Below are 12,055 nucleotides of genomic sequence, written 5' to 3'. Positions count from 1 at the left end.
GAACAACTTTCTCTGTTGTTAAAAAATAGTCCTTTTAAATGAACAACAAGACCTATTCAATTTGAAAATTATTTCAAAGTATGCCGCCACCACCACCAGTGGCATAGCAGTATGTCTGCGGACTTACAACGCTAGGAACCGGGTTTTGATAACCATAGTGGGCAGATCACAGATAGCCCGTTGTGTAGTTTTGTGCTTAACTTGAAACAAACAAACTATGGCTGGTAAAAAGCAGCACCTGTGTAAAAAAATCTTATATTCCTACCAACACCACCTAAAACCTAAGTAATCACCTGCCTCAGTACAAAAATGCACGCCTGTTGTGTACAGCACATAAATCTTGTACTTCCACGAATGTCAAAGAACTATAGACATTCAGTTTGTTTACAATGCGATAAACTACTTAAATTAACCCAAAAATTTACCAATTTTCTTTCAATAAAACCTTTGTAAAAAATCAAGTATATATATAAAAGCATTTCAGTGTATTACATTTAGTGCTTTATAAACAAGTTATTTAGTCAAACAATTTTCAATGGTTGTAGAATATGCACACAGAGGCCAGTTTAGATTCACTGAACATTTTTTTTAATGCTGAATGCATCAAAGCTATTCTGATTGTTGAAAAACCACGATGGTCTGTGTCAATCCAGAAAAACTATTACCAAGAAATTTCTTTTAGAAATTAACACTTTAAAATCTGTTTTTCTTGACATTTATAAGTATGTTAATTTTCTTATTATGCCACTCATCTGATGCATAAGTTTAAAATTAATGTGTTATGTACTTTAGAACAAGCCTTATGGAGTATGAAACAAAACTGAAGCTTACTTTTAGAATAGCCTAAGAAAAAGACAACTGTTTTTGAAGTTTTTTAAAAGAAATTAGAGCTCTTGTTGTTTTAATTGTAGTTAGTGAAGACAGATTTGAAATAATTCAAGACCAAACATACAACTTTAGTTGGCTATTTCTTGATACGGGTTTTTCAATAAGGATTCTTGAAAAAGCTCATTACATGTGTGTATGGTAAGTGCATACTGATAGAATTATATAAATCTGTGAAAATGTTTGGATATGTTTGACAAAGAAACTGAAATTAATAATTTTGTTGGATTAATTTTTCCCCCCAATGCATTTACAACTCTGAAACAAGTTTGTATTGCTAAAAACAAACTCAAGTGAATTTCATGAATGCATGGTTCCAGACTCTATGCCTCTGGCTTTGGGGAGGTCAGCATTTCCTGTCAATCCTATAGGCTGTCAAATTATTCACGTTTATTTTAGCTTTAAGCTTCAGTGAGTTTATTCTAAATGTGTATGGGGCATAACTCAAGTAGGAATCACAAATTTTCCACACATTCACTGGAATGAATATTTATTATATTACGATACCCAGAAAGCTTGATACAAAACTGTACGATAGAATCCAGTACGTGATATTAGCCCTTGGCACAAGGAATATATTATGCAATCTTAAAAAAAAAAGATTGACACTGAAAGCTGCTCTTATTGTTTTAAATGCAACAATACTTTTACACAAAAAAAAAGGTTAAGCTTTATTCAATGACAAACAATTTTTAAATCTCACATGTAAGTAAAAAAAAATTGTTAACCTTTAGAGGTTAAAAGCAATGTCAAAACACATTTGTTCAGCTCAGATATTAAGAAATATTAGTTTAAAAGACTGACACGAATATTTTCTTGGTGGTAGACAATAATCTACTGCATAGCTTTACTCTTCTTTTTTTTTTGCAATTGGAACTACTTAAGCTGGGGTGAAACTGTATAAAATCAATGACTGAAGCACAATGCAAGACATACAAGAATATCCTAGGCCATGAAGTAACACTTTCCTTCTTCCACTTCCTCTAAATATCACTATTATGACTAGCACATCCAGAATTCAGTCCAATGTAAGTACTGCAGAGGTCAAAGAAAGAATGGGTTGGCATTATGATATACAGGTTGGACTGAAAACACTGACATTTTGTGCTGGAAGCCTTGACAGGAAGTGGAAGTTCTTACACTGTTGGAAGGTGGAAACACCTACATGAAAAGGACATAATTAAAAAAATATAAGTCAAAAACTTGCATACCAATGAATCATAAGTATATTAAATATTCATAAATCTATAACAAAATTCAAACAGTAACTGAAAAATAAAAGTTTCTACTGCTGATTACTATAGTACTAAACCAAGTATCAGGATGCAAATACATAGACATCAGTTTTTTAATCACAAATTATATGGGTCACGACTGTATGAAGCAAAATGCATAAATCCTCAAAAATAACAGAATTAATTAACTACAGAAACTTTTACTACTATAAACTGCAACAAACACCTTATTACAGAGATTCATTGGTTCATGTCATGATATAAAAAATATTTTGATCTATTATTCAAAGTTTAACAATCAAGTAAACACTACACAAATATGAAAGATTCTCCAACATATTTTAGCTCAATTAAAACAACAAATATGTACAAACCTTCAACTTAGACCTGGCAGAAATGTCAACATGAAATGATTACACCAAGAACTGACTCACCACTAACTGATATGCATACTGTGCTTTCTATAACTCAACACTAAACACACTGTGTGAAGTAACTTACTCAGTAGCCTGACATTCTCAAGTAGTCTCCTAATCTCTCTACAACCATATTAAGCCTCCCTGGAGGGACACCATCAGTTGTAGCTGCTGCAATAAGACCTATAAAAAAAGAAAGAACTTGTTTTTCCTGTTACAAATAAAGAAAAAATCATAAAATATATTTATACTTTTACATATAGTGTATGAACAGTGATCTTAGTGTTCTCTACAAGTCTTTGTTCTAATAAAGCACCTGATCTTTATTACATAAACAATCACCAAACCCATTTACTTTTAACAGTAAGATCTCGACATTAGGGTTCTAGGCTTAAGTTTTGCTCAATCTAACAGAAACACATTCTGGATTAGTTTAAAATATCTATATCTTTATAATAAGGTTCTATGTTTGAGTTATTCTCAGCCTACTGTTATTATTACCTTGAATAGTTTTTACTAAAAATTTTAAGTTTAAGTCCTTCTCATTCTAACAAAGACTTAGCAAACATAGTCTTATACTATGACCGTTGTGTCTGATTCAACTTTGGCTTCATAATTAATGGTACAGAAAAAGTAAAATGTTTAACAGCTCAACAAAAACACCCTGGATTTTATTTACATTACTGATGCTACTCAGAGAAATCTAACGACAACAACAAAAAGTTTGTTCTATCTCATTACTTGCTGTTATACTTCCATACCAAATAAACAAGACCTTTTCACTTATTGTGGTAAAAAGACAAAATGGAGGATACACAAGTCATGTTAAAGAAATAGCAGTTCACTAAATTTTCTGAAAAACAATAAGTGAATATCTTACAGCTATTTTGTTTTTAATAATTAATTCTCTATTCATGGGTTATTTTTAAAAATTGAGGTCATATACCATATTCAATTAATGAATTATCTGTCTACAAATGGCTACCATAAGCAGAAGTATGGGATGGGGGATAGACTCTTCAGTTTATTTAAGTGGCACAATCTTTTTTTAATCAAAGTAACAGGTGAAAAAATTAAATATGGGCCTAAGAAAATGATCATTAGATAGTCACACATGCATTTCAATGTAGAATATTAGTTTTATAGGCTTAATTTAAAACAATGCCAATACTAGCTTTAAAAGTTACAGCATGAGTAGCAATCCAGCTAAAAAACTTACTCATTATGCAATTACACTGGTCCTGTCAAAAGAAAAAATAACAGAAAATTGATTCTAGATTTTAAACATATTCAGAAGGTTAAAGGAAAAACGTTCACTCATTCTTTAACCCTTCCCAGGTCAAAACTGGTTCTTATGCAAAGAAACTACAATAAATAATATTGTGGTTGCAGAATTGAACCTGGGACCTCTGGTATGTCAAACAGGTGCTCTACCAACTACACTAAAGCACTTGCTAGTAAAGCGCTTTTTGACAACTCAAACTACCACGATATCAACTAAGGCTCTATAAGTGGTTATCACAGTAACTTACAAGCAGTATGAATGAGAAGACTTACATTGTTCTGTGGTAACTATACAAAGTGCTGAACTTCCCTTCCTGCCTCGTAAAAGATTGTCTTCTGCTTTTAAACAGATGTACTTTTCTGCTCCAATGTGAATACCAGTTTCTTGGAACAATGTGGGGTTGGACTTCATTTTTTCTATAATTGATCTGACTTCTGTCTCAGTTATCTGAAAATATTTCAAAACATGTAAAATACTTAAAATAACAATTTAATAAACAAGTCATCACATTTATTATTTATAAAGAATTGAAACAATGTTACCATAAATATGTATTTCACACTACAGAAACAACGGTTGTATTTTATTATACAACATCTAAATATCCTTTCATATAAATTGGTAAAAAAGAAAATATATCAGTTCCCAATATTTTAACATACCACAGCAAAAACAACCAATAATTCTTAGAAATATGGAAACAGAATGCGACTTTACTTAATCTGGGAAATTAACTAATCAAGTAAAGTGTTAGCTTTAATTCAATTTGCAACGAAAAACTTCGTAAGTCTCCGAATGGCACGATATTTTATAACCTATTTAAAAAAAAGCACTTGTTTGGTTAAGCGTTTTTTTATATCTACTTTTATACTTTAATTAAAAAACTCCAACAATTATTTTTACTTCGAAATGGCATAATACTGTAAAAAAAGGATAAAAGTTCTCAATTTATTAAGATTTAATAAAGTAAATAACACCTAGTATAATATTTCGCTACATGCGGTGACCTCCAGCGGAGGCCACACCCACATCCTAAATACGCGTAATGTCAAAATGGCGACATATAAATTTACCATCACAGTGTGTACTAAGTTGTATGTAAAAGCAAACTACAAAATCTAAAAACGATACACTTCTATTATATTAATATACTTGGTCACATCAAAATATTAAATACGTGTTCAATTCTGCTAATCAAATAACTGTCATAAAATAATAAGGAAGGAAAGGTTTATGAATCTAAACAGTATCACTTAATGTTGCAGTAAATTGAAAAAGAAAAACCAATAAACTACACAGGGGAGCTTGAAGTCACAGTAGATTGCAAGAGAAACGACTACATAATCTACAAAGGGAAGCTTAACATTACAATGAATTGTAAGAGAAATGACTAAACAATCTACAAAGGGAATGAACAACACACCTCCATGGTTTTATTATTATTTGAAATTTATACCATCCAGTGTGTTGTATTTATGATTCAGTCTCTCAAATGGATGACGAGACCAAAAACTATTGCATCGCTTACCGAGACGGAATTTAACAAGCGATTCTAATATCTGCTTAAAAGGCTTGCAGGTTATAATTACAGAACACTTTAAAGCCTTATTCCACAAACATTAACAAATAAATCCATTTCATGCATTTCTTTTCTTTCTGTTACGAATGCGGTTATTTTAACATATTGCCTGTTAAAGAGAGAGGGAGAGAAACAAGTTAATGTGTTAAAAAGAAAGTTATACATATATCCCCGCTAAGGGGGAACAATTCTAATTATTCTGAAAAACTAGTTGTTAAATTAGATGTTTAAAAAAAAAACACTAAAAATGCTGTTGTTCACATCTAAGCCCAGCTCATACACGCACTAGAAAGTTGTCAAACCCGTCACTGGTTTTCACGTGACTCATGTTGTGCACATCTGTCACCCCACAGTACGTGGACTATTTATAAATTACATAATCTAGTCACATGATTTTTCTTAAGTATAATTACTAACAATACCAATAGCATGACGACTAGTAGCTGTAGAGAAACCTTGAATAGAGTATCGAAACACTTACCTTGTGTAACACACGATATAATTATTTTTAGAAGCAGACAGTCCATAATTTGGATACACATTTCGGCTTCTATATCATCACAAACATGTCTCTTCATAAGAGGTTCAAGTTCATACACATATACGTATAATAGTTATTTTTAGAAAAAAAAACGTTTCACTCCGTGTGCACCTTCTAGTTACATAACGCAGAACAGAAATTTAAAAAATATAGCAAAGATAAACTAACAAGATTGTGTCTCCTTTAAGGATTTTTAATATCCTATAAATAAATAAATAAATTCTGTATAAAAATCTCTTTATGATGAAATCCATGGGAAAACTCGAAATTTGAAATGTAAAGTATTAAAATGTAGAGATGACAATCTTCAAATTACCACTTTATGATAATATTTTAACATTTATTTCACACATATTACTACCATTTAGAAAATACTTTTATCTGTTTTCATTGTTACTTGGGCTTCTAATGAAAGAAATAGTATTAAAATCTTCCATACGGCCTTTGAGGCATGATATAACTGGTAGAAAAACAGATGAACCATGATTAATTACCATACTGACAAAATAGCTTAATACAATATTCAATGTATAGTGTCTAGCTTAATCGACTATTAATGTTATTTTACCAGTCAGAAAAAACAGATATTTTACAGATAACAAGGAACATAATAGTTTGACATATCTCATCTTGGTATGAAATACAATATATAGCACCCCCATCCCCATGTAAAAACTTATAACCCTTTCCTCAAAGCAAGACAAATAATATTAAATGTCTTGAGGTGGTAATAATTTATTACTCTTCCCTCCAGTGGATACAATGAAATATGTTCTACTAAAACATATACAAAATATGTGTGTACAAATCTACAGGTGCCTCTATAATTATCTTAAAGGTTTATATTTGTCATGATATTCAATATCAAAATACAGGGTGTTCACAAAGTCCTGTTCTGGTTTTTAAAGTTTATTAGAATAAAACCAAAAGAGCTAGAACTATGCAGTTTTTAGCACCTTGTTGCTTAACTAATGAAGATTTTTCTTGATTCACAGATTGTAATCAAATTGTCCAGTTGCTAATGATTGAAATTTGACAGAGATGACAACTACAAAGGAGAGAGCTCAATTTGTGCACTTCTGTGTGTGTAAAGATGTAATCTCTTGTGTAGGACTTGTGTGATCTTGGTAGCTAGAGTTCACTTGGAGCATGAGGAATGGACTTTCTAGGGCTGCATTGGAATGTCTCCTGGACATTAGCACCGGTTTCTTAAGAAACATCTGGACATCCACTTCAAGGCAGGTCAGTCACACTTCCTCTATCAGGAAACTTGTGAAACCACCTCCTAATACTGGGTTTGGAGGGAGGAACCTTGCCATATTGACAACAGTAATCCTGTTACACAATTGTCACTGATCTTGACTCTGCAAACCAGATGACACATTGAGCTTTCTCCTGTGTAGTTGCCATCTTCATTCAAACTTCAATCATTAACAACTGGAAACTTCAATTACATGAGAAAAACTTCATTAGTTAAGCAAAAAGTGCTAAAAACTGCATAGTTCTGGCTCTTATGGTTTTGTTGTAATAAACTTTTAAAACTGGAACAGGATTTTGTAGACACCATGTAAAAGCCAATATACTAGTTGTACAATTAATTTAGTTTGTATTATGGTTTAATTAATTCCATAATCTCCTATAAATTTATCTACTTCCAAAATAGTACAAGTCAGTTTTTGTAGTAGTGAGTTTCAAACCTATCATTTTGTAAAACTAGCCATTCATTCACATCTAAGTACTTACTCTAATATACCAGTACTTTAAAATATTTATGCAAAAAAAAACATATGCAATAAACCATTTCAAAAATTTATGTTAACCTCCTTACATGACCACCAATAACTATGATCTGACAACCTTTGTCTGCAACTTTAAAGAACCGTTTTCTGACAAATATTCACAATAATTCTAAATGACTCAAGTTTTGATAATCCTTAGTTTAAAATTCTTGTGATTCAGCAACACACCTCTTTATAAACAGCAAACTAACAGCCCTTATTCAGTTTTAAGAAGTTGTGGTTTGTAATTCCATACAGACCTCCCGCTACAACAGTCAATGTCATGGTTAGTAAATATATGCTTAAGCATTAATTAATAACAAGATAATATCCTAAATTTCAGCTGCTAATCTGCTGTTGTCATCAGCAAAGTCCTGAGAAGGGGGGATTGCATGTGATAACAGGAACCAGAATTCAATCTCAAGTCTTCTTGTTAGAAAGGCTGGTGTGCTATTAATTTGTGATATAACCTATTACAATATGAATCAACTCTTTGAATGGCTTCAGGATAGGTATGCAAGTTGTGGCGAGTTTTATATACTAGATTGTTTGTGTTATTAGTTTGGTAGAAGTAGAGACTACTTTAATTTTCCTTTTTCTTATGTGATTCATGTCCTATAGTTTAATGTTATTCTGTTTTATTGCATGATTTGTTTTTCGATACAAAATAGCCACATATTACAGATGAGATTTCAAAATTCGTGAACCACCTGAACAGAGAACATTTAGCAATTCATAGAATTACAGTAATATAAACTCCCATTCCTAGATGTGTTGATTACTAAGATGCCACAGGAGTTTACAGGGAATTTATATATACATCAACTACAAATCAAACTAGATTATCCAGTCTACAGAATGAACAAGATATGTAATATAGAAGATTGCTAATAAGAATAAGAATAGCAAATCACTACAATACTCAGTGACAATGAATACCCTGACCATTTTATAAAGAATATTAATAATAGAAACAAAAAATAAGCTGGAAGAAGAAGGAGAGAAGAGAGAGAAAAAAAAAATGGAAAAAGTTAAAACAATCTTCAGAAGTTATAACATAATACATTACTGTCAGCAGAACACCAAACAAAGAAGTGGAAAACACCTTTTACAACATCCCTTGGGAATGTAGAGTCTAGTATACATGTAATGACAAAACCAAAGTAAGTCTGTAATACAGATGTACCAGGCTGCAATACCTCATCATGTCAGAGAAGATCATACAATAAAATTGGATAAAACTAATATAATGGGATAAGAATTACACGAGAACAAAAGAAACCTTATGTTCCTCACTGATAACACATTTAGTCAACCTATAGCAATGCAGAAGCAACCAAAACTCTTGAAATCATTGAAGCAGTTCATTCAAGTCTCAGTGGGATGTGGGCCCTGATGAGAGGATAGTACACCCACCATTCTAACAAGGATACCAAAGACTGAGTTCCAGTTCCTGCCATCAAATTATTAGTCCCTCTCAGGAAAACAACAGTAGCTAGCAACTGAAACATAGGAAATAAACTAATTGGTAATTAGTATCTAATAATAATAATTTCAAAAATTAGCTAATTAATAATCAGACTCAGGTAACTCTATAGGCTAATAACCATAACAGTGATTGGTCTAATTGCCAGCATTTCTGTAAATATTTAGTGGCCCATTAATGTTTCATTCACATTCCAAAGCAAGTGTAACCACAGTACTACAGGATAACTAACGGAAAACTGACTGATGTTTCCCATTTCTTTGCTTTGAAAGCTTATGTGTCCTACATTCAGATTTAAGCAGTTATTGTCAGGTAAAAAATATTCAAACTTTGACACTTGCAGGAGAAAATATTTTACAAATGGTTAAAATAACACAAACATGCTAACTTAATGATTCATCAAGTGAAGAGGTTGTTAACACATTCTAGATAACCAGCTTCTTGTATTCAGTAAACATAACAGGGTTGTCTAAACTATCACAGCCTATAGTCAAAGTACTATATCAACAGAGGTATTCACCCCCTATGGAAAGCCCAATGGCTGTTTCACAAATACAGGTGTTCGAAACACCTGCTGTTTCCTGGATTGCCAACTAAATTTGCTTATGTTTCAGGAAGCAGACAAATTTAAACATCAATGAACAGAAATAAGTTTTGTGTACTTTATTTTGATTCTGAAGCTAAGTAAAGTGTAATTCTTCAGGGTTATAATGAATTTTTCATCAGCATCTTGTATCCAACTTGTTGGTTTGTTTTTCTGAACATTTGTACCTATTGTGCAAGAGAATAGTTGAAGTTTTCATATATTTATCAAAAAAATGTATAACTTAAAACAAACTACAGGCACTAGAAAGTTATAAATAACAAAATTAACACACAAAGTGTAAATTAATTAATACTTTATGAATGTAGAATAGAAATAAAACGTTTAAATTTTTGTAGTAAAATTATTAAATTATCAAGCAAGCTAAATTATCAATAACGTTTTGTGTTTGTGTGCATAAAACTGTTTAATTTTATCTTCCAAAGTTAATTACAATTTTTTTAGTAAGATAAACAAATACCACAATTTTATAAACTATAATTTTTATCTGTATAATTAAGTATTTCCATAAATTTTTTTACAAAATAATTATTAATCAGCAACTCCAGTTCTTAAAGTAATATTCATTAAGTGTTTAAATGTAAGGCATATTTTCTTATCATTACACATTAATCAATCTGTTGTCATAAAAACTATTGAATATTTTTGTTTTGCATTCTTGTAAAAATATGCTTATTTCAGGATATTATGTTCACCTTATTTTTATTGGAGACATACTGCAGTGTTCATTCTTTCAATAAGATATTTCATTCAGATATATTTATTCAGTACTTAAATGTATGAGATTGTGATATAAGGACAGTACCTGATCTGCCTTTTGTTGAAGTAATAACCAATTTCTGTTTGTCTCAAATGCTGCCAGCTTCTGAGAACAAGAACTCACTATATACACTGACAAGGGCTGATACAGATCTTCATACTAATTAAGATAGCACTGAAAATGTGTGTCTGTTCAGTTTATACAGCAATAATAGATTAGACTGTCACTTTAAATGTGGTAGCAATCAGCAACAAAGTCAGAGCTTCAAAGACCAGTAAGTGTTTTGCAAATGAGAGGTTTGTGCATGTTTTGCTTACTGACTCTCTGCTGACATTAATATTAACTTGTGATTCAAGTATACAACACACACACACAGATCTCCACCAAGTAATGAATATACTTAATTTAGTATACTGTTCTTAAATTCTTACTTAAAATGATTAGAATACATTCTTCATAAGCAGGATAAGTATTCATCAGGAATTATTAATGATTAATGTATTGTTACTGGATTCTACTCAGCTTAATTAACCTTTTCCTAAATTTTCTATTTCGTTTCATACTCACTTAGAAGTATACCCCATAGTTTCCATTGTCCCGTGAAAGTAACGAAATTGGTTGCTTAAATAAAAGTATCATCTGTTTGGCAGTGAAATATATGTTTATTCAGCCAAAGGACTTGGCAGGGTATATGGTATCTGGTTGAAACACCTAATTGTTACATCTATACATTCCTCTCTCATAAAAAAACAGTAAAAATTTTATAAAGTAAATTTACATGACAACTATCCGAAATAAAATGTAGTACCCACTGTTGCAGATTCCCACTACCTACTGTGAAGTTTCTGGAAATTAACATTTTTATCAATTTATTTAAATCTTCCAAAGTTAAAGTGCCATGTTATGAGACCTCAGTGTAAAAATTATTTTGTATCTCACACATAAATTTACATGCTCATATTTCAATTTATCTAAAGAATAATTATTTCAGCATAATAACTGTTTAATCATTAAAATATATGTTTGCAACTTCAGCACAAAAAGTTTTATTTTTATATATATAGTTTTGTACATGTAAATGGAGTTGAACATGTAGGGTTATTGTTTAAACTGAAATAACGACATTTTTCACAACAGCATAATATAACACCTTATACATATACATCAAGAGTCTGATTTACAGTTGCATTGTAGTTTCATGTAAGTTAGCTTGTAAGATCAATGTAGTTGAGCATTATACACAAAACACTTGGTAGTTAAAATGCATTTCACATTGGATGTTTATAATTACTCATGGACTTTGAAATGCACAAGTACTGTATAGTACTGAAGTTGCTCCAACACCAAAGTATGTCAATATTAACATTTATAAAATACCATAAGGAGTTCATGATTTGAAGTTTACTTATGCTATAGACCAGGGGTCACCAAACTACGGCCCACAAGGTCAGTTCATCTGGCCCGCTGCTGCACTGTGCCACAAATG

General features: G+C 31.3%; 1 protein-coding gene across 1 annotated transcript in view; it reads right to left on the bottom strand.

Annotated features, from left to right (window-relative positions):
* Positions 1–1,358: 1,358 nt before the first annotated feature.
* LOC106463640 (profilin-1-like) overlaps positions 1,359–12,055 on the bottom strand; it is a 20,983-nt gene continuing 10,286 nt past the window's right edge. The window contains exons 2-4 of the mRNA XM_013923691.2: positions 4,094–4,268; positions 2,622–2,719; positions 1,359–2,046 (exon numbers count right to left, since the gene is read on the bottom strand). Coding sequence (XP_013779145.1) covers positions 2,622–2,719; positions 4,094–4,268 — 273 coding nt within the window. The 3' untranslated portion in view covers positions 1,359–2,046. The remainder of the gene's footprint in view (positions 2,047–2,621; positions 2,720–4,093; positions 4,269–12,055) is intronic.

This window comes from Limulus polyphemus, unplaced genomic scaffold (assembly GCF_000517525.1).
Source record: "Limulus polyphemus unplaced genomic scaffold, Limulus_polyphemus-2.1.2 Scaffold1451, whole genome shotgun sequence".
Lineage (NCBI taxonomy): Eukaryota > Metazoa > Arthropoda > Merostomata > Xiphosura > Limulidae > Limulus > Limulus polyphemus.
Note: the sequence above shows the minus strand (reverse complement) of the source record. Positions and strands in the feature narration are given on the sequence as shown.